Source organism: Dicentrarchus labrax, unplaced genomic scaffold (assembly GCF_905237075.1).
Source record: "Dicentrarchus labrax unplaced genomic scaffold, dlabrax2021, whole genome shotgun sequence".
Classification (NCBI taxonomy): domain Eukaryota; kingdom Metazoa; phylum Chordata; class Actinopteri; family Moronidae; genus Dicentrarchus; species Dicentrarchus labrax.
Window position 1 is genome coordinate 25377787 of NW_026136708.1, and position 23729 is coordinate 25401515.

At 39.3% G+C, this 23729-nt stretch overlaps 3 protein-coding genes across 4 annotated transcripts in view; all 3 read left to right on the top strand.

Moving 5' to 3' along the window:
* Positions 1–3472: 3472 nt before the first annotated feature.
* Positions 3473–10283, top strand: LOC127368235 (claudin-20-like). Of its 2 annotated transcripts, XM_051408827.1 has the most exons (3): positions 3473–4813; positions 4935–5099; positions 5397–10283. In XM_051408827.1, exon 3 carries the CDS (start codon positions 5514–5516, stop codon positions 6318–6320), a length of 807 nt encoding a protein of 268 aa, XP_051264787.1. In that variant the 5' UTR covers positions 3473–4813; positions 4935–5099; positions 5397–5513; the 3' UTR covers positions 6321–10283. The 2 variants fall into 2 exon arrangements, with proteins under 2 accessions (XP_051264787.1, XP_051264786.1); XM_051408826.1 differs by having other exon boundaries at positions 3473–5099.
* Positions 10284–13194: 2911 nt separating this feature from the next.
* On the top strand, positions 13195–17484 carry LOC127368233 (interferon-induced protein 44-like). Its single transcript, XM_051408824.1, has 8 exons — positions 13195–13409; positions 14459–14500; positions 14583–14613; positions 14763–14958; positions 15647–15805; positions 15930–16101; positions 16282–16382; positions 16972–17484. Exons 2-8 carry the CDS (start codon positions 14461–14463, stop codon positions 17137–17139), a joined length of 867 nt encoding a protein of 288 aa, XP_051264784.1. The 5' UTR covers positions 13195–13409; positions 14459–14460; the 3' UTR covers positions 17140–17484.
* Positions 17485–17728: 244 nt separating this feature from the next.
* LOC127367965 (interferon-induced protein 44-like) overlaps positions 17729–23729 on the top strand; it is a 16093-nt gene continuing 10092 nt past the window's right edge. The window contains exons 1-4 of the mRNA XM_051408288.1: positions 17729–17746; positions 17886–17945; positions 18193–18234; positions 20053–20142. Coding sequence (XP_051264248.1) covers positions 17729–17746; positions 17886–17945; positions 18193–18234; positions 20053–20142 — 210 coding nt within the window. The remainder of the gene's footprint in view (positions 17747–17885; positions 17946–18192; positions 18235–20052; positions 20143–23729) is intronic.

Consider the following 23729-nt stretch of genomic DNA (forward strand, 5'->3'; position numbering starts at 1 on the left):
ATCCCACACTGCTTTTAGTATTGTTTTAATGTGAGAGACCCCCCAGTGGCATCTACTCCTTCTACCCCCCATAGTGACTTTTACTGGCAGGAATTGGCTTCAATACCAAACAGTAACAATACAAACAGTATTCACCAATTATTATTATTATTATTATTATTATTATTAGCTTCTCCCACGCTGTTGGACAGACAAAGGACGTCCCGGAGGGGCTGCGAGCCGAGCTGCTGCTAACGTTAGCTCAGCTTGTTTCTCTGATAACTTAAGATCCAGACGTCCGATGACTAAAATCCTTCATCCGGTTCAAATCTAGAGTTAAAAAGCACCAAGATCTAAACAGTGGATGGTAACAATGTGGCTTCAGACTGGATCAACAGTCAATGTATGACAGCTTCTGGCAGACAACCACAACGCTGACGCAGGCACAAAGGGGATATGGCGCCATCGACAGGCGACCGGTGAAACGCAGCGTTACCTGAATAAAATGACAGATTTCTCTGAGTTTGAACTTTGTTGGAAACATTTGGGATAATGGAAGAACTCAACTACACTTAGAACATAGAGCCAGAGGTTATACACTGTTTAATGAGGAAATGTTACAGATTGATTTATGAAACTGTCATCAGGAGGACTCATGTTGCTGTCAGAGGTTCAGATTCGACCCCCGGGCCGCTGTTTGCCCCCCCCCCACTGCCTCATACAGTCAGTTTGTTGTGTTTGAACTACAGGAATGTGCTGAACACACACACACCTGACAGGGACACACCAACCTGTGTGTGTCCTCACAGTCTCTGATGAACACGCCGTCACGTCTCTGTCAGCTGGTGAGCTTTTAGTTGTTTTATTTCTGTTATTAAAGTTCATACATCCATATTTATGTATGTCAGTTAGGGAGGGACTAGCCACGCTGCTAGCTAATCTTCACTCTGTGTCGCTGAAAGGCTGTAAACTTGTTTATTTCTGCTGTAAAGTTGGGCATTTTAATATGGGGCCTTATTGAGAGTGACTCACTGTTGGAGCCAGCCTCTAGTGGCCGATAGAGGAACTGCATGTTTTGTTTTTGACACTTGGTTGATTCCTTTTTGAGCTCCAGCCCCGAATTAGGTAAAATTAGTTTTTTGTGTCATTTCCCCTCAACCTCCCGGACTGGTTTGGCCAATTGATGGAGATTATAAAATTAAATTTCTGGGGAAATTACACCATCTATGGGTCCGCCATAACATTGTCGTACAGTGTTGTTGTCTTGTTGTGTGTCGAGGTTCAGTCGACTATTAGGGGGCAACTCTACTTAAAACAATATATAAAATGTTTTTATTTTTTATTTTATTATCTCAACTGGCTTTAAAAATAAAGCACAGATCTGTAAATGAGATAATAATCTCCTCAGTGGATTATTATTGTTATTGTTATCATTATTATATCTGAGTATAAAGCTGTAAAATGAACACTGAAGATGGAAATCTGAATACAACCGAGCTCTGTGTGTGTGTGTGTGTGTGTGTGTGTGTGTGTGTGTCTGTCTGTGTGTGTTCAGCCGAGATAAAGCAGTTCATTTATATTCATGTCTTTCTGCTGATTGATGGTTGATGGAGCCTCGGGGGGTGTGTGTGTGTGTGTGTGTGTGTGTGTGTGTGTCGGGGGGGTTGGTTTGATTCAGCTCCAAACTATTATCACTGTGACTGCGAGGGGTCGGAGGTCAAACTGTGTGCTTTAATGTGAAGCTAATTTCAGCCACAATGGATGAAAGGCTGGAGAATCTGAACCCTTGTAGAGAAATAACTTCTTGCTCTTCTGTAACATTTAATTTAATTTGCCTGGAAATCCTTTCACATTAAAACGTCTGCGCTGTCGCCGCCTCCTCCTCTCTGTGTCGTCTTACGTCCAAATTAATACAAACACAAAGTGAAACATCCACATTCAGTCAACCTTCAAACAGATTATTATTTATATTATTAAAAACAGACAGGTTGTTTAAAACAGATAAATCAGATTAGATAGTTTTTCAAGATAAAAACAGCTGAAACTCATCATGTTGCACATTTATTTAATTGAATTTGATTTTAACATGTTTGCATCAATATAATGAAGAATGAGATATTTCAGCTATTTACAAAAACTGCCCCAAAAAACTAAAATATTTTAAAATTAAACAAAACATTATAAAACAGGAGAAATAACATAAGATTAAGAATTAAACAGAAACACTTGCCAAAAAATAAAATCTGCACCAAAACAAATCAAATTAAAAACGGAATAAAGAGTAAAAAGCAAAGAAACGTTGCAATAAAACATAAAACTCAACAGAATAGATCTCGGAGGAGATAAGAGGATAAAATGAAAACAAAAAACATTAAATGATAAAAACACCATCACAAAAGATTAAATAATAAATAAATAAGTAAGCAAAAATTAAAGCTAAACAATAAAACAACTATACAACACTGAAAAAACAAAATAAAACCTTTAACCTAAAAATAAAATAACAAAACCTGGAAGGTGAAACCTGACAAAATATTTAAAATAGAAAAAAAAACACACAACATTTTAAAAAACAAACAAAAAATGACAAAAAATGATTTTAAAAATCAACAAAAATGAAACAAAATATTTAAAACAGAAATAATAAAATATCAAAAACAGTAAAAAAATTACACAAACACCATTACAGAAGGTAAAAAAGAAATAAACAAACTGAAAAACAAACAACTGAAACGACATCACAACAATACATAATAATACAAAACAATAATATAAACAAAACGACAAACAAACAACAAAAAATTAAAGCTGAAAAATATGTTAATTAAAAAAAACATTTAAAACAAAAGATTTGAAAATGCACCAAAACAAATGTTTGTTTCCCACCAAATGTCATTACATTAAAAACAAACCTGCTTTGGTGAAATAAATAATTAAAAACATAATAATAATAATTTAAACACATTTGCTTTATATAACCCTTTAATATATAATATATATATATACAGATAATATATATATATAGTAATATCAGCATAACAACATAAACAACTGTAAACAAATAAAGAAACAATAAATCATAAAATCAAACACAGTAAACGTCTGATGTCAGGTTGTCCTCTGCAGCCGTCGCAGACTACGGAGGCCCGCAGGCATCGAGTCAAACCTCCAGAGTACAACACTGACAGACCTCCAACAGGAGCAGCTGGATGTTAATACAAAGTGTTCAGGATGTAGGACAAACACTGCGACCACGGCCGAGTTAAAGGAACATACCACCTCACAGTTACCTCACACACACACACACACACACACACACACACACTGCTGGTTTTATACCTCACACACACACTGCTGGTTTTATACCTCACACACTCTCTCCTGAACGCTCATTAATCCCTTCGTTGGATTTTATAATCGATTCTTCTTTTAAATCAATTATCAGGTGAAAAACCTGCATTTTATCTTTGCTTTTTTATTTTTGCATTTAAAACACGTCACCGTTTTCTCTATTTTCTGACAATTTATAGACAATTAATTGATCAAAATGTACCTGACAGATAAGGAAATTAATAATATTTAATTAATAACTGCTGTTCATTTTTCTCCATCAGTTTTTAGATTGTTTTCACTTCATTCATCTGTCACAGAGCAGATTCACTCCACTGTATTATAATTCTTTCAAATTAAAAAGTCATACAGTGTGTGAGTGTTTTTAATGGTCTTATTCAGCTGTTTGTTTGTTTCTTTATCTCAGTTACAGAAGTCACAAGATTATTAAATGGATTTAGTTTTTAAGACTTTCGATTAAATTCTGCAGTTTTCTTATAAAATACCTTTAATTTTCGCCTCTTCAGGGCCTTTTAAAAAAAACGTACATGAAACAATCTGTGTGTAAAATCATTTTAATTGCTCACTTCAGCCACAGCCTTTAATGTGGCGTCTAAAGCCCCAAAACATTGGAAATCCCTGTTTCATCTGCCCACAATACAGAACCTCCATTAGAAATCTGCCCGTTTTAAAGCTCCAGTAACTCCTGCTTCGGCGTACACGATGACCTCACCTCTCCGTGTCTCTGGTGGGAAACGGACTCATGTTTATTGTGTTTGATGTTGTTACGAGTTATTCTATCAACATAACAACATTCATTAAGCAGTGTTGCTGTTTGAAATGACGCTCATAGGCACTTTAATGTGGTGTTTTCCCACAGGGAGGCTGGTTGGTGAAACAGGGCAGAAAATGTGTGTTTATTGTTGGCAGTTTGGTGGAAGCTGATCATGTCTGTGCAGGTCTGAGGCTGATAAGAGCCAGACTGGAGGATTATGGTAATAACAGGCTGCCACTGACTGACTGCAGGGTCCCATCACAGCCAAATGGTTGGGCGGGCTGCGGACGCTTATCACCGCGTTGCAGTGGGCGATCCTTCACGCAGTCACATGACACAGGCGACACCTTGATTCACACTGCAGCTGCACGAAGAACAGCTCAGTGGTTTTTATCACCAAAACCAGGACGCAACATGACGAGCTGATGGTGCACGTCGATCGTTTTTAAAAGCACAAAAGATCCTGTCAGTCGGCTGAAACGTGACTTTTTCGTAAAGCAGCGGGCAGATATTATCAGCAATAATCAGTAATGAGCTCAGGATCATTTTTAAGAGGTGGTTTCGCATTTTTCTAAATGCTCGTAAAACTCTTTCTGTGAGTGTTATCTGGCAAAGCAGAAAGAAAACAATCATTTTCAAAGAGAACCATTTCTGCGGCGTACCCCGCCATCAACTCATCAGATAAGAACGCTGCTCTGCGGCTCCTTCAGCAGAACCGGTGACCTTCAGGTTAGGAACAAAAAAACCTGTTTCCTGAACCAGAGTTCGATCAGTTTTGTTCATATGAAGATATTCAGAAAAAAAAATAAAGAAAGAAATAAAGAAAGGACGCCTGGTGCCTCTTTTCCAGGACGCAGAATGGGATGAAACTGTATGTACAGTTGCCAAGGAGACAGGAGGCAGGCAGAAGGGGTAGTTAAGAGGCTGATAACCCACACACACCCTGTGTTTTCATTCACACCGCTTCGTCCGCAGGAACCAGTTCAGGAGACGCCGCTAAAGACACAAAACACAGGTAAGATCCCGAGATTCAACTTCACTTAATTCCTCCTGTTGTTGCAGAACTGAGATTAAGAAATAAATAACTTCACTCCAGCAGCTTTTTCCTCCAGCTGGCTCAGAGGGAGTAAAACCCCAAGAGACGCTGCAGCTTTAAAAGGACATAATTGAGTGTCAATGACCACATCAGCTGCAATCAGCGAGCTCACACATGCTTAAACAGAAATGTAAAAAAAAAATAAAACCATCAGCAGCCTCAGCTGTGCGTCCGTCACGCTCCCACGCTCACTTCTCATTTCTTCTCTGGTTGCAGCCCGCTGGAGCCTACGCTGAGGAATTATCTGCTGTCAGGACCTTCCCGGGACGCCGCTGTCGTCGCTGCGCCAACAGGGACCGGAGCTGGACTGGACGGAAGGGGGGGAGCTGAGCCATGCTGTCCGCCGCCATTCAGATCCTGGCGTTCGCCCTGGCGCTCCTTGGCGTCCTCGGCACCACCGTGGCCACCCTGCTTCCCAACTGGAAGGTGAGCATCAACGCCTGGTCCAGCATCATGACCCCCATCTCACAGATGCAGGGGCTGTGGATGGACTGCGTCTGGTACAGCTCCGGCGTCTTCAGCTGCACCATGAAGAACTCGGTGCTGTCACTGCCGGCGTATCTGCAGACCACGCGTGCTGCCATGGTTCTATCGTGCATGGTGGCGTCGTTCGGGCTCTGTCTCGCCTCCCTGGGGCTCAAATGTACCCGCTGGGGGGGCAGCCACCGAGCGAAGGGGCACACGGCCATCGCTGCAGGGGGTTGCTTCGTCCTGGCCAGCTTCCTCTGCCTGGTCCCAGCGTCCTGGTTCACCAACGAAGTCATCACCGCCTTCCTGACCACGGACCTGCCGGAGAGCAGTAAATATCAGCCCGGAGGAGCTCTGTGCGTGACGTTCATCTCCGCTGGCTTCCTCCTGGCTGGAGGGGTAATTTTTTGTTTGTCGTGTCCCGGAAAGAGAACAGGACGACCGGACTACGCTTCCTCCGCCGACCCTGACAGATTTCTCATGTACCAGAGGCAGGAGCTGCAGCCGGAGCCGAAAAACAGGCAACACAAGAAGGTTCAGCTGCAGATGGACGAAGTGAAGCCTCCTCAGGACAAACCAGAACAGAATCAAGAGCACAAGCTCTACTCGTCTCCCTCCAAACTCCCCCAAAAAGACATCAAGGACAGTTACAGCCTCCAGGAGTACGTCTAGTCCCCACAGCTGAGAGGTGAAATGTGGAGTTTTCAGCTGGGGCTTTCTGGCTCATAGAAAAGAGGGGGGAGGTGGGCTGGGGGAGGTCTGTTTGAGAGGGAATAATTACTAAATGCTGGAAATGACAGATTGTGGTTTCAGCCGAACGGGAGGTCTGCGAAGGACAAAAGGTGCTTTTAAAAAAACTGCACCAAACACTGTAAATCCTTTAAAAACTACCTGCAAAACTGCCGCAGCTTTCTCATACCAAAGGAAAAAAAATGAATGAATAAATAAAAAAGAGCTGAACCTGCTGATCATAAAAAAAAAAAATTGAGCTCTGCTTGATATTGAAAGCCATCATTTTGCAGCTGTAGATGCTGTCTGCCTTCAGAGATTAACTAGTGTTCCAGCAGGGCCGGCAAAAAGCTCTCTGGGGCCGTGAGCAGGATTCAACCACCACACAGACACACAAATTACATTTACATTTAAGATACACTTTCTGATTTTGTTACAGCACTTTGGTGTCCACAAATTCCAAAAAATTGAGTTCAAACTTTGGACCACATATTTGCTAATAGCTGTTTTTAGCATTATTACCTACCCCCATTGGCAAATAGTTAGAACAGGAACTATTGTAGAAGTGTGGACCAGGAGGAGGAGCTTAATAATTTGGTACACGGTGTAAAAAGTTGGAGAAACACTGTCTAGTGTATTTGGACGTGCAGGAATGGATTAAGTAAGATGACCTCCATTGTGGTAATAACAATAAATATGTGGTTAATGTTCATAGTTTGCTTTAGTTAACGCACTTTGGAGTTAGGAAAAGATTGTGGTTTGGGTTCAAATGTTTGTGATATCAGTTAAGTTATATGTAAGTTGGTGATACTAAAGTTTATTTTCGGAATAACGGGCCTTCGGAGTAACGGACGTTTGTTTTCGGAATAATGAGCTGTCAGACAAGTGGGACATTTTCCCAGAACAATGGCCCGGCACCACTCTGGGATATACTGCAGGAACATTCTTACTTCATAAAAATGTTGTGTGAGATTTATGTTGTAGGGCTCCCACTCTTTTTAAGAAATCTTTAATAGAATACAGGAGAGAACAAACGGTTACATCATTTACTGACTTACAGTCAGGTTTACACATTTGCATTGTTCATGATAGGTGGTTACAGATAGGTGGTCAGCGTTTACAGGACACATCTCCTGTGATTTGACAGTTTACTACAGATTTCTTCAAACCAACGTTTACGTAGACAATCTGAGTGAGGAGCTAAAGTACAATAAAAATGTTCCTGGACAACATAGATTATTTTGCTCATTTTAATAAATTTTCAACTAGTTTTTAAATGTCCAGGTTTTCCAGGATGCGTGGGAACACTGAGTGCAGCAAAATGTTGGCAGTGTATCTTAAATTACAACAAAGCACCAACAACAGTTCACATGTTCAGCTCATCCAAGGACGCCTGGTGGTGAACGTCGCCTCCGTCTCGTCTGCTTTGGGCCGGCTCTGAAGTAAATTTGTTTTGGAGAGCCTTTTAGAGCCTCGGTGCATGCTGTCCGTGCTTTTAGCCGCTTACAGCTTGAATGTAGTGCAAAGCTGCTGTTTGTAGAAACTGTGCCTGCAGCCATAAAAAAACACTGCTGACCTTAGTAGATTTAGTGTTTTAAAGTCCAGATCCAAAGCTTGAAAGCGACGGCGTCCGTGCCGTCTTTTCCCAGCGGTTCGGAGGGAGGCGAGAGGTGCAGAGTAGCATGGAGAGGGGTAATGATGCTCTTTGCTTTCCCATTATCCTCTCGCCACGGTTGGATGCACACTGCACACATGCACCCCTCCACCACCCTCCTTCAGCTGTATGAAAAGGACATCCAGTCATTTGCAGGATGTAACTTAAAGCCCAATGGACAGTGGACAGTCTGCAGTATTGTGGACGTGGTGGTGGGGGGTGGGGGGGTCCTATAACCTGAGGAGAGCTGCCAATCAAACCTGTGAATGCTTCTTGGAATTGAGAAGGAAAGTAACAGCTGAGCTGAACTTCCACTGCTGCTAAAAAGAAATGACCTAAAAGAGAAAATAGAGTCGATTCGTCAGACCTGTCAGTGTATTCACGTAGAAAACCAGACACATTCAGGCACAAGCAGCTAGAAAACTCGAACAGCTAACAGATTTTTTTTAAAAATCAAAGCATGGCAAAATAACAACCAACAATCTTTTATGTGTTCTGTAATTTTGTTTTTGCTGCTTTTGGACTCAAACCTCACCCCTATATAGTTAAACACACATACACATGGTACATGGACAACAGGACAATTATGATGGTTTACATCATCGATGTATATAAAGATGGATGACATGACAGTTGTCCAAAAGTGAAGCCAAAACTTCTCTATCTCCCTCTGGTGGCTGACTGCAGTAAAGCTCATAACAGCCTCAATGTTAGCAGATCGGACTAAAATATCAAAATCAGGTTTATTTTTCCCAAAGTTTCTGTCAGTTTCAGTAGTTTAAATCAGTTATTTGAAGATATAAAAAGTGAATTTCACGTCATGATTGACAGCTTGGTCCTCCTCACCATTCAGTAGGCTGGATGTGAGGGCGGTACTTAGATACCGCAGTGACCACCCTGATTACGACAGCACAGACTCTGGCTCCGAATGACGCCACCAGAGGAAGATATCCGGCTTTATTTCTGTACATCCATCCCGATCATCTGCTTTGGGCCGTCATCAATCTTTTATATGTTGATGGTTTAAATGTAAACAACTTAATTTAATTTTAAAGGTTTTAATATGTGATAGTAATTCAAAAAATATTTTTGTTTATGTATTTAGGTTTTTATTTTATCAACCTGCTCTCTATGGAGCTCATAAAGAAACATGCACATGTCCCTTTAAAGGCTCCGTACACTCTCACCCCCAACTCATCAAATATGGCCGCTTGAACAGTGGTCTAACGCTTCAGAGTAGTTTTTACAGAACATTTTTAAAATAAAACACCACGTAAAGACTCTGGATCGAATTTTACCTGACCAGAAGTCGGTCAGTTAGAGGAAATTTGAAGTGGTTTTGTTTCCTTTTTAAGGATGAAGTGTGTTTTTCTGTTTGATTAATTATTACATATTCCATCTAAATCAACTTGTTACTGGTTAAGATAACCATGTGTAAGTTTAGATATTGGCCATCGGTCAACCACTAGCTGAAAATACAGTCTTTTCTGAAACATAACCAAGTAGTTTCTGTGTCTAAACTTAACAGTTCAAACTCATAAAATGTAAAATGTCTCCCAGCATTATTTATTTGAGGTCTAATCAGATGTTGCATATTTATTATTGTTTGACCGGACGGTGTTACGGGGCACCTACAGCGTCCTAGTGTGAAGCATCGGACCATATTTGATGAGTTCGGAGTGAGAACGTGCTGACACATTATTATGTCACGGAAATATTTGTCTCTGTAACTAACTTTTAAAATTCTTGGGAAGATCAAGGAATTCACATTCAGCTTAACAACTGAAGAATCATTGTTTTGATTCTTTAGCAGTTACTTGTTACTTTAGCAGGTTTATAGAAATGAAAAATAAAAGGGCTACAAAGGTGAACAATGCAGTACATTGATTCAGTAAAACACATGGAGTTCTGATTGTGTGAACGAGTGATGTCTTTAATGGGCAGTCGGCTAACAAGCTGGTATTAGCAATAAATACCAGTAACCTTTCTTTTTGGTGATTTTTTTTCTGCTCATTTGCATTGTTCCTGACAGAATATGTCTCATATGTTTCAGAAACTCAAAGATTAAAGACAGTTGAGTAAATAAAGAGGTTTAAAGGGGTGAGGATCACATTATCAGTTGCTAATTTATCGTCTAGGAACTCAACATTTTAAAAATCTGAATGTAACTGAGTCTGAATGTTTCAGTTGAAGAACGATCACTGTGTTTTTATCCGTCAACAAATAAAAAATATGTCCGAACTCAAAGCTTCACTTGGCTCCAGATTTTATTTCATTGGTAAAATGTAATGTTGTCTCTAAGGTTGTACAGTTTGACTTGTTGAGGCATGTTGCTTAGTTTGATTATTTCCTGTTTTATTTTGTAATTTTCCTCCTCTGGTGTCTTGTTTTGTATTACTTCCTGTCTTTGTCTGTTTTCCCTTCAGCTTTGCCCTGATTACCTTCACCTGTGTCTTGTTATCCTTCCCCACCTGTGTGTTCAGTCTTTGTGGTTCTGTGTCGGTTCATTTTGGTTCTTTCAGCCCTGTTTTTGCTTTCTTGGACTTTCTATTTACATTAAATCATTAAAGGGTTGATGCTGTCTTGCATTGAGTCCAATAATCCAACCATAAATGGACTCGGCAGACAATCACCAGAGCAGCTTGCCTATTTCATGTTTTTTGGAGTCCCTCGCTGTGTTTTGGAAGTGGGATCCTGAGTTCTCCCAGTTCGGTTTCAGTGCCTGCACCACCTGAGGGTTTCCCCGGACAGGGCCTGTGATGTCATTGCTGCATGGGCAGTACTGCAGAACATTGCAGGCCTAAAAAAGGAGAGCCCCCCGAGTGGCTGTTGATGTTGACTGGGAAAATGCTCCCATCTTCCCAGACAACATTAATGGCAGACTCGTCAGGGAGCAATATATTGCACATTTTTCTCTTAATTTTTGGATTTAACCTATCTTTAGTTAATAAAAGATCTTAAATGTTACTTTTTGCTGTGTTGTTTAACATTGGTGGTTCTTTTAAATTCTACTTCACATTCATGAAAAAGGGAGGACACCACAATGTTTTCTAGTTGAATTTTTTTTATTTGGCAGTCCTCATTTGCCTTGGTTGCTTGGATCCTGGAATAGAGAGAACAAAAGCAACAAAGATTAAAACTCTGTATTGCAGTTATGGTTACTGTGTTCACTGAAATACTCACTTCTCTTTCTAGTTTCTGGATTTCCAGGTCCAGTTTCCTGAGTGTCCGGCGTTTAATCTCAAGATCCAGCTCCATTTCTTGGAGCTTTCTCTTCTTCAGTTTGGCTTTAACGTCTGCCAGCTCTATCTGTCTCTCCAGGTGCTTCGCGTATAGTCTTGACAGTTTGAGAAGTCTGTAAAAGAAATGTCAATTAGCACAGCAAGATTTGTGCATAATGTAGATTTACTTTGGCCAATACTCAATATGTTACCAGGCTGCTTAGGAGACTGCAGCATCTGGGTCATGTTACACAGGATATTTCCATAAAATTGACATACCTCAAGCCTTCTGGAGTCCAGTGACACAGTCTCCTCATCTGCAGATGTGCATTCTGCAGCTGCAGATGTGCCTTCCCCCTGCCATATACATACATGTATTGAGAGAACTTGAATTAAGATTTCACAGGACATACCAAGCCTGTGAATTCAATATAGCGTACTAACCGGATCATCTTCTGGTGGCTCCAAAAGTGTAAGCGTGTTCCCAGACACTGCAAGGAAATCCAAAGTCAGACAGAATAATATATTTATTTGATTGTGTTCCATGTGCAGTAGTACTGCAATATGTACCTTGTATGAATCGGACAGTTTCTGTGGCTGGGACAGTCTGTCACTGTCCCTCCCTGGATCCCCTCCATCACTGGCCTCCCTTTATTTAAATGGAGTGGCAGCTCCTCCGCTGGGGTCATATCCTGGCTTGGTGGGCCCCCTGTGCCAGTTCTATGTTCTCTTTTTTTAACTGCTACAATCATACAGACATTCAACATGTCAGCAGACACCTAATCTATTCACCTCATTTGTTCACTGTTATCTACTTTATAGTCACTGACCAGCCTGCAAAATGTTCTTGTATTTAACTTTAACTTGCTGCCAGGTCCTTTTATGGCCAGACAAGTTTGTTCTTTATGAAGGATAGAAAGATAAAAGAGATAAAAACGTAACATGAGAAAAATAGATTAAATGACACACATTATGGATAATTGTTAGCACTTAATCATACTCTACATTTCCTTACTCACTCATCCTGGATTTCTTTATTCTACTTTTGTGCAATACCCCTCAGCACGCTAACCTCCACTCTGCATCTCGGCCTGCTAGCAACCGGCCTGCCCTCCAGTCGGTTAGGTTAGGCCTGCCAGCCACCTTTTCATGATTCTTTTCATGAGACTTTAATGAACTGCTTCAGGAACCACCCTGACATCCAGAAGTTGTGGGCACTCGCCGAGCCATTTCGCCCAGAGCATTAGCTGCCCAGCTCCTTGGCCTCGCCGCTGCCAGCACTACTGAGCTGCCGACTGTTCCTTGTCCCCTGTCGGGAGCCCGACTGACGCCTGTTCCTGCTAAGGTATGTGGTCGCTTTTAAAACTAAATATTTTAACTAGATGAAGGATTTTAGTTATCAGAGAAACAAGGTGGGCTAACACTGGCAGCAGCTAATTTAAGGTAAAACTGCTTTATTCAGTGTTTTCGCTGGTTTTAATCAGCGGGTCCATTCAGGAGACATCTGTGAATAATTTGGCAATGATGGTGAAGACAGACGACATTAAACTTAATCTTCTTTTATCTTTTGATGTGAGAGGCCCCCTAGTGGCAGAAATGATATACTGGTTAAAGGTCGAGTGTGTAACGCCTAGGAGGATTTATTGATAGAAATAGATTATAATAATTAGTATGCTGTTGTCAGTGTATAATAAATATTGTGTTTTTGTAACCTTAAAATTAAATGTAAGTAAATCTACAGACGGTGCAGGTCGTCTTCCATAGAGTCCGCCATGTTGAACCGCCATGTTGTTTCTACAGTAGAACGGATAAACCAAACACTGGCTCTAGATGGGGCCTTTCATGTTTATCACACCCACAACTTGATGACACTAAATCCTACACACTGGTCCTATAAAAGAAAAGGAAAAAAACACTTTGCTTAGAGCACGTTATCTTAGTCTTGCAGAGTTGTGAGTATGTTTTGGATCATCGAGAGAACTGCTCTGTGAAACATTGGAGGAATTCTCTCTTCTCGTGAAGTGAAAGTGAAATTAAAAGCAGAAGTGGGTGGATACTTTGATACTGGATATACAAAGCTTATTTGTTTTCACTGCAACATTCCTGAAGCAGTTGGATAGGTGTTAAGGCTCTTCGCTCTGTCCCAGCACATTAAAGGTAAGATGTTTCTATTCTGTCAGTGTTAAGGTAGATTTTGCCGATGCTTCTAAAACTGATCAGTTTGATGACTAACTACAGAAAATATGAGTTTTGTGAGGAAGAAAAGCTTGGAGTTTTACAAAAAGTATACTGTGGCTTTTGAGATAGCTTAGACCAGGGATGTCAAACTCTGGCCCCCCTGCTAATTATATTTGGTCTGCGATTTAATATCAAATTCATATTTTAGCTGGCCCGCCGTGTAACGCATGCACCGCTAATACTACAAATCCCAGAATGCTCTGCTAGTGCCTTGGCGTGTCAAGACCCGCAAGCATCCCCTCCTCTGTTTTCATTCATTCGCGACTTCATGCTACCGGTCACCTGGGGCAGATGTCAGACACCCCTCCCAAAAAATGGCCAAACGGGACATTTCCCGGTGGCCTGGCCGCTGAACTGGCCCGCTCGGCGGACAATAAATCATATTGTCAATGTTTTCTCATGTACTTGAGCTCTCCCTGGCTCTCCTGTAGTTTGTGCCTGGGTATCAGCCAATATTCACTCAGTTTGAATGGAAAAACGTACTGCTGATCGACAAAGTAACAGAGCAGACACACACAGCCCGTATGATACATGGAGGGAGGAGCAGAGAGAGGTGTGTGTGTGTGTGTGTGTGTGAGGGGAAAAAGGCAAGAGCATAAACTATTTTGCAACTAAAACACCCAAATAAGGTAGATAATTAAGTATTAATATTAAAATGGTGAAACACAAAATGACCTATAGATATCTAAATATACTAATATACTACAATATAAACCAAAGGCTTAAAATACACCCAGCAATCGTTGTTGTATGCTTCCTTCATAGTTTGAGACCCCTGTTTTAGATTCATCCTTTTATAAGTTTCAGCTTGAACTGTGTTTTGTTGTTGGCATTGAATCGGGGATAAAAACACTTTAAAGATCTATGTGTGAACTTATAATGTAACAAAAAACATTATTACATTATTTAAAGCAATAACAAAATTATTTTGTTAAACGTGAGCTCTGATTATTGCTTTCCTTTTGCAGCAATGGGAAATTATTTCTTCAAACCTGCTCCGCCACCATCACGTAAGATTACTGATTTACCTTTCATTCACTTGTTGTTCAATAAAGTCAACTTTATTTCTTTAACACTTGTCTTGTACTTCAGTTTCAGAACCGTGGAGAGAAATAAACTGGGGGTAAGTGGTTTTAAATCAAATTTCACAGAAAACTGAAAAGGCACAAATGTTTTCCTCTTTTAGTAATATCCCAATTAACTTCCCAATTGATGATGATGATTAATATTGTTATTGTTATTTATCTTTTTAATGTTTCCTTTCCTGAACAGGGAAAGACAGAGTGCCTTGAAGTCTGTTCAGGACTACAAACCTCGTATTAAAGGCCAGCATCTCCGGATTCTTCTTCATGGACCAGTGGGGGCTGGAAAGTCCAGTTTCATCAACTCTGTTATCAGTGTCCTAGAAGTGAAAATGCGCACACTGGCTGTGACCGAAAGCACAAGTACTGACTGTTGCACCAAAAAGGTATGCAGAATATTTGAATGTGATACAGTGAATTGGAATTTCAAAATATAGCAAAGCTGTAAGTAACTATTCATTCAGGCTTTGAGCCTAAACCTGATTGGACCCACCGAGAAACTGCAGACAGGTCGGGTTCTAACTGAATGAGATTTTTTTTTTTTACAATGTAGAATCTTATTTCATAAAGCATGAGTGAATTGGTTATTTATTGGTTTTGATAATAATTTGCACTATATTATATGCACAATGTAGTTCACATTAGTTCATAATAAACTATTTAACACTAGTACTGACGGGTAGGTAATAAAAACGACACGCTTTTAACCAACTTTTTAAACAGCTGATTTTTTTCTGTAACTTCTAGTGGTTTTCGGATTGCTTTGGGGTTTACTAGAAAATATGAACAACCTTATTAATGTTTGCAAAAAATGTTCTTTTGAAATTGATTATTCAAAGTTGACTCGTAATGTTAGCTAACAAGGCAGCTCTTTTACTCTTTTATACATCCCATAGGCCCGTAAGTCTTTGACAAAGGATATAGTGCATTCTCTCTCATAGCTCTTCTGGCAAGCTTCTTCTGGATTTCTGGATTGAAGTTAATGTACCTCTCAGCAGAAGCAACAGTAGGAACATATACGTTAAATCAGACAGAGTGACCGTGATAACAGCATTTTCCTCCATGTGTTCACAGTACACAACCTACAAGATCCAAAAAGGAAGCCCAGACGCCTTTTACCCTTTAGTCCTCAATGACATGAGTGGTGTAAAGAACGGCACCCGCAGAAACAGAAAAATTCACGTGAAAGATGTCACTCGGTTGATGAAGGGACATGTGAAAGATGGTTACACGGTAAAAATTACTTTACTTTCAAAACTCTGACATTATTTAGTTTAAAGAAAAGCAGTAATGTAATTTCCAGCATATTAATCTTGGTAAAGTCAACCTTTTGACTAGATGTGACTTTGTTTTTCAGTTCAATCCTGAATGTAAGATATCGAAGGATGATCAACACTACAATACATCCCCAACTGTCAACGACAAAGTCCATGTTCTGGTTTCTGTTATTGATGCCAGCAAAGTATCTCTGATGAGTCATGAAGTTCTGGAGGTAATGCTGGACATCAGAGAAGAGGCCAAAGAACTGGGTGAGAGAAATCACCATGTTTTCTTCTTTTCAACATCTTAAAGTGATATTACACCCAAATTAAACCTCTGCTGTACGTTTATTTATTAGTTTCCATCCTCAGAGAGAACAGCCGCTGTGGCCGGTTGGATGAATGTCAAATGTAATGAGTTCACGTTAAAGTTTTCTGGTCTTCTGGCAGGAATCCCTCATGTGGCCATTCTCACCCAAATTGACCAGGCCTGTCCTGAAATCCAAAAAGATATAAAGAATGTCTACAGGAGCATAAAGCTACGTGAAAAGGTACATTATTATTATTTAATAATTAAGTTTGCACAGAGAGGGAAATGCATTTTAAAGAAATTCAGAAAACCATTAATAGTGACACCAGTGGCGTTAAATGAACTGCTGTCAGCGTCCTGTTGCTTGCACTGGATACGTAGTTCATGCACGAGCAAGCATCAGCCAAAAGTGACATCCACCAGACTGAATACTGTAAAATAAATTACTTTTTATATTTAGAATAACATTACTATCCGCAGTGTTGCTATATTTTATACCATTGACCCCATGCTACTAACTAGCTTGTCGTTTAAAAATCCCATTTACAAATATCTCTGATAATGTGTGAACCAATCTGTAAATGTAGACATGCATACTAATGGCTGATAAGTCTCAGTATCTGCTGTATTTTCTCCATTTATAAGCTATTTCTAAACGTTAGCTAGCCTCGCACATTGTTTACACTGTAGGGAAGTGGAGATGGAAGGATACGTAAAATGCTTCAGAATCTTACACGTGGAACTTTTTATAACTGTGAAAACATTTTCAGTATATATTGATTGATTTGACTATAATTTCTGAACTGAGATGTTGTGATTTTTAAACATAGATGGAGCAGTTCAGTGTAAATAGTGGAATTCCGCTGAACTCCATCTTCCCTGTGAAGAACTACCATGATGAAATCGACTTAAACGGTGACGTTGACTCACTGATCCTGAGCGCCCTGAGAAGTATCATCAACATCGGAGAAGACTTCCTGAATCGTAAAAATACATAATGTTCAGATAGATGATGTACAATGTCCAAAAACTATTATGTGGCATTCAACACAGGAACTCAAATGTTTAATATTTACTTGCTGCATTGAACTCATGTTATTAATAAGCAGTGATTTTTAAGGTGGAGCTACTTTATTCAGTGTTTTTAGCGGTTTTAATCAGCAGGTTTTTTGTTTTGGAGAGGAAGACCTCTGTAGATAATTCAACAATGGTGGTGAAAACAGATATCATTAAACTTTAAATCTTGTTATTTAGTTGATGTGAGCAGCGTCCTAGTCACAAAAAAAATTTGTAATGTTTAGGAAGATTTTTTTGGCAGAAATAAAAAGATATATTAATATGAATGGTTGTTTTTCTCACCTTTTTACAATGAGCCTTTTTAATCTACAAAAAAGATGCCACAGGTCGCCTTCCACAGAGGCTGCCATGTCACAGTCATGTTTCTCGCACCCACCATAGTTTCACCATCACGCTTGAAAGGGGAGGGTGAAGCGAGGGAATTGTAATCTGCAACTACATTGTTATATGCCAATAAATGCCACACTGGTCCTTTTTAAATAAAATAAAGTGCGAAAGTGCTTAGAGGAAATGTGTCCCACTATCATAGTCTGCAGTAATGTTTGGGTTTTCAATGAGAGAACTGGCCTGGTGGAAGTTTGTTCTGTGGTATACAGGAACTTGGGGGACTTCTGTGAAAGTGAAAGTGAAACTAAAAGCAGGAGTGGGAGGGTCTGGATATAAATAGCCTTTTTCACTGCGACATTACATCATTCAGCTTAAGGCTCGTTGTCTCAGCACATCAAAGGTAAGATGTTTATGTTATTTGAGTTTTATGGTTGATTTTGCAGATGTTTTTGGTTATCAGTAAGAAATATGATTATTGTACAGAAGCATTTAATTATCCTGTTGAGTTTCAGTCTTCTTGTTACAGCATATTGAATCATGGATAAAAACACTTAATATTAGTTATTATGGTAAACTTGCAGTTATTTATGGCAAAAACTAAATCCTTTCTTTACACATGAGCTCAGAGTAAATGTTTTTCTTTGCAGAGATGGGATCACAGACCTCCAAATGTGGTGCCCCATCATCACGTAAGTGATTATTACTTAAAAACCTTCACCTTTTATTCACACATTGTACAATATCAACATTACTTCCTTAACACTTGTCTGATTTCTCAATTCATCATAAATGGCGAGTACACAAATGATCCTGTGAGTAGTGTGAGGCGAATATTGACCCTTTAATCAGTCTTACAACGGTGGTATGAGCCTAAAATAAACACATTTTAATGTGATTTCATGTCAATAAACTGATCAAAATGAAGCCAAAATAACGACATCGTGATAGTGCTTTTTAAAAAGTCTGAATTTATGCTTTGTCTGGTCTGAGTTTGGATTGATCAGCACCATGGTAACTTAGTTCTTAGTGAAGTATCTCCCTCCCTCCCTCTGTATAAATATGAAATGGTATCATCGAGCTCTGGGTGCACACAGACGGTGGGTGGGGCACCTCCATGGCTCGCAGCAGACAGGTTGAGAAAAGAGGGTGAAAATAAAACCACTTTTTAATCCCAAAATTCTGAGCTCTCCTCTTGCCAGTTAACGTCTCCAGAGCAGAATCCAGTGTGACTGCGGGTGTTTATTCCTCCAGAAGCTCCGGCTCTTTTCTGCAAAGCTCCCCGGGCTCCAGCAGCTGTCTGGGCAGCAGCTGCTCTGTCTCTCCATCAGTGTGACCACATACGATTATCTCAGTACTGATTAGAGCTTTGATTCTCTGCACAAACCTGACTGATTTGTTATTTATTAGTTTTTACTGTAATTTGCTCTGTATTATAGTTTACTTTTGTACCAATAGCTCATCAGATTTATTATTGTTTTGTGATGTGACTGCAGCAGTGGCAGCTCCACTGGCTGCAATAACGCACCAATACCACTCAGTCTTATAGAGAAATGAGCCAACTTATCAGTTGATTTATTACCTCAGTAAACAGTTTCCTAATGTGTTAATGGTCTCAGTCTCTAGTTTCATTCTTCTTCTATACAGCTCTATGTTAATTTAGTAAATGGTCCCATTTAGAGTAAAATAGACCTAAAAGCAGGGTATGCTTTAGGGCGGGGCTACCTTGTGATTGACAGCTCATTCTCAGTGAGTCTGTCCAGCTCAACGCACCAAACTCAGATCAAACTGTCAAACAGTGCTGATCAGATATGGATCCAGATTATGTTACTGCGTTGACTATTCTCTCCTCAAATCTGTTCACTAACAGATTTTACAGTTTATCTGGAATAATATGAGTTGAAACTTTGAAGCCAATGAGAGGAGCTCGACTCAAAGTACGTCACGTCCACTGGCTGTGACAAACTATAATGGCAAAGGTTCAAAGCGTTTCTTCACAAACTGATGGGTGATGTCACGATAGGTTCAGACTTGGTCTCGCCAACATGATTTACAGAGCACCATCAAATCTTAAATCAAAAGTCTGGAAGACATTTGGATTCTATGAGAAGGAAAGTTAGACAAAAGTCTGTCCATTTGTAAGATCTGTTGGACAGCGCTTAAAACCAGCGCTAGCACGATAGATCTTGTGTCATGGTGACATCTATACAGGCGACTAAGCAAAAATACACCCAAGACTCAGATATTAAACACTTAACACTGAGCCAGAACTTAACTCAAACTGGGCGAGGTCTCAGGTAATCACAGCAGAAAGTGTGTTTGTGCCCCAATCGGCAAACCCTTTCTGTTTTCCACGTCCTATATACCAAAAAGTCTAACAGTCACACCTGTTTAATCTCACTCATCGCTCAAATTTTCTGTACTTTGAATACATGTTGTTGTGTCACAGCAGGAAACTTATTCAAGTTGAATCCGACAGAATGAGCGTAATAGTGTTTTTTTCTCAACAGCACAAAACTCACAAGGTAATAAGGACAAGAGTAAATGGTGGCAAAAAAAACAACCTGAAAAAAATCAGTCGGGTGGAGGGAGGTCACAAGGTAAAAACATTGAACTTTTTAAACTCTGACATTATTTAGTTTAAAGAAAAGTAAAGTCATCCTTTGACTAGATGTGACTTTGTTTTCAGTTCAGTCCTGAATGTAAGTTATCAAAGGATGATCGATGCTCCAACGCAAACCCAACTGCCAACGACAAAGTGCATGTTCTCGTGTGTTATTGATGCCAACACATTGTCTCTGAAACAGGAAGTTCTGGAGGCAATGTGGGACATCAGGGAAGCGGCCAATGAACTGGGTGAGAGCAGTAATCACCATGTTTCTTTTCAACATCTTAAAGTGAAATTAGATTCTAATTTAAATCTCTGCTGTAGGTTCCTATTATATTAGTTTCCATCCCTACATAGAGACACATATAAATCAGTCCACAGGCAGCAGGGCAAGATTAGAAGTTATGCTACAACCCGTTCACAATAAAAAGTGATTAATACATAAGAATAATGTAAAATGCTTCAGAATCTTACATATAGAAACTTTACTGTACTTTACCTATACTGTCGAACATTTTCAGTATTTGATTTTGACTGTAATTTCTCAACTGAGATGTTGTGATTTTTCAACATAGATCTTCCATTTGAAGAACTCCCAGGAAGAAGAGCGACGTTGACCTGAGCACACTGAGAAACATCGACATCGGAGAAGACTTTGGCAATCTTAACAATGCTTGATGTTCAGATGTATGTGCATGAAGAACATTATCTGAATTTCGTGATGTACAATTTTACTAGTTTTTTGCAGGTTCCCCTGTCAGGTACACTACCCGGTGCGTAGTCTTATTGATCAGTCCACCAGTGTTTGTTTTAGTGAAGTTGGAAGTTATTTATTCCATGCTTTGAACAACCAGACTGTGATGTTACATGGTGTTAAAATAAATTAACTAAATGTTCAGTCTCCTGTTCAAATATATATTTAATTAATTCAATTAAAATCATAAACATGCTGTATGAAAAGAGACAAAGAAATCCTGGACTAACCCAGCTGTCCTGACCTGTTTATTTATTTTTGGTTGTTGTTACCCCAGTTGCTTCCATTGTTGTTGCCTTATGTCTCACATGTATTCATGACACAACACGACATGCACAAATAAATATATAAATAAATATAAATGTGCAACAATTAGTCAACTGTTGACTTTATCTAACGACTACTAGTCGACTGGGAAAGTATTTTCCAAGATAATACAGGTGCACAGTGCTCACTCCAAGTATATTAAAGTTATAACAGTTACCCCTCATACATGTGTCTACTAGCCTACCTATCTAATAGGAGACTTGAGTGTCGTTAAACACCCACAAACGGGACTGAGAGACCGACAGGACTTTTTGGGTCCCCTTTTGGACATGCTTTAAATCAACCAAAAATCGTGTGAAATGCGCTCTGGTGAACCTTTTACAATTTTTGCCAACAGGTGTGCAAGTGTTTAATCCATATTTGGCCATGGCTCTGCAGGCTGGAGCAAGGATTTCAACAACTCATTCACACACGTTGGTTTTTTGTTTTTTATTGATCCCACACTGGGGAAATTCACAAAAAGGAGTCAGAGGAAGTAATAAGTATTTTAAGAAAAATAAAAAACAACCAGGAAAAAATTATTAATAAAGTGGTCACTAAGATCCTTTCTTTTTAGTTTAAATTAATAAACTTGACATCAGACTTTGACTAGCCCTTTAAAGTGGCTCAGTCCCAATATACTCACTGACCACTTTTCACAAGCACTGGATGTCAATCAGTTTTTCAATAAACAAGCTCAGTTTGCAATTCTCAATAATTGTCTGTTAATTCTCAGTACATAAAGTCCCCATTTGTACTGTATAGAATGACAGGAGTCCACTGTTGGCCGGTATATAATGGCACAAGTTCCCACTTAAATAGCTTAGAATGACATTCACACTCCAGCATGGATGAATAAGAGAAACAAAAAAATATTTTTTGTGAAATGTCAAGTAAATTGTCTCTTGCAACATGACATTTTAATGTTATTTGTAACAAAACAATAAGGCTCAACTGATGTGGATTTCCTAACTAGTTAGTAGCATCAGATTGTATTAAAATGAGGGCTATCCAGAAGGCATGGCAGTAATAAGTAGTAAAGTTTAAAGTAATTTAAAAAGAAAAAATTGGATAAAATCAGGAATTAAATAAGCAGCAACATGATCCTTTCTTTTTAGTTTTATTTAATAATGTAATAATGTGTCCACTCTTGGGTGGTACATAATGACACAAGTTCCCACTTAGATAACATAGAACGACATTCACACTCCACTCAAGTGGCACCAGCAATGTTGACATTGTAGTTTTTTTAAATGTGGAGTGTATTGTGAAAACATAATGACAACATATTATGACACACAATAATATGTAAGTGAAGCAAAAAAAAACAACTTATTTTCGAACTATCTAAGGGACAATTCAGCTAGAGGATAGATTAACCCCACAAAGCCCACTGATTGGTGAAAATGGGTAGCTTCATTTACCTTATTACAGTCCAGATGGTTTCGGTTGGACTGAAGTCTGGACTATTTTAGATTGTGAGGTTCCAAACAAAAGTCAACATATAAAGCCCTGTTCATAGATCTGTATCATTTTGTGATTGTTCTGAGATGAGCTGCCAATAGCGTATTACCACTTCAACGCCAGTTAAAGCACTAACATACCAGTTAGACTTTACAGCTTAAGATACATTTCAGTTGACAATACTGATTCAATTCAACTGATTTTTATTTAGTTTTAAATCTTAACAGAAGTTATCTCAGGGCATTTCATATAAGGTAGGTTTAGACCATAATCATATAAAATAAAGGAGTTAATAAAAACTTCAAAAGTGGCCCATACTGAGTATCAGTGTGAACTTAATACAGCCTGTGTGCCTTTCACTGTGTGCAAACTCTCAGTTCCTCATCCTTCACCATATGACAACTCTCTAATATGCCTTCTATATTTACCAATAAATGTACAACTTCATGTGCCACAGATTGTAAATATTAGGGAAAAACAAATGACAGTTCAATGCAGGTAAGGAATCCAGTCCAACCAAAACCATCTGGACTATAATAAGGTAAATGAAGCTACACATTTTCACCAATGACTACAGTAGATGCTTGGGGTCTAACAGTGGGCTCTGTGGGATTAATCTATCACTTACATAGTGTGTGTCATGCTAGATGATGGGTTGTCATTATGTTTTCACAATATACTCCACATTTAAAAAAACTACAATAACATCATTGCTGGTGCCACTTTAATTCAAAATTAAAAACATCACTACAGATTATATTATATTTAATTTAGATTATTACTTTCTCCTAAGGATTTTGCTTATTTCTTTTTTATTCACCCATGCTGGAGTGTGAATGTTGTTCTATGCTATCTAAGTAGGAACTTGTGGGGACTTTTTAAGTACCTAGAATTAACAGACAATAATTGAGAAGAATTGCAAACTGAGCTTGTTTGTTGAAAAACTGATTGACATCCAGTGCTTGTGAAAAGTACACAGCAAGTATTTTGGGACTGAGACACTTTAAAGGGCTAGTCAAAGTCTGATGTGAAGGAAAAAAAAGGATCATGTTGCT

Coding starts and splice junctions, on each gene's coding strand:
- LOC127368235 (XM_051408826.1), top strand. CDS start 5,514: ATGCTGTCCGCCGCCATTCAGATCCTGGCGTTCGCCCTGGCGCTCCTT.
- LOC127368233 (XM_051408824.1), top strand. CDS start 14,461: ATGGGAAATTATTTCTTCAAACCTGCTCCGCCACCATCAC. Junction 15,806..15,929: donor ATGTGAAAGATGGTTACACG/GTAAAAATTACT, acceptor TTTGTTTTTCAG/TTCAATCCTGAATGTAAGAT. Junction 16,102..16,281: donor AGAAGAGGCCAAAGAACTGG/GTGAGAGAAATC, acceptor GTCTTCTGGCAG/GAATCCCTCATGTGGCCATT.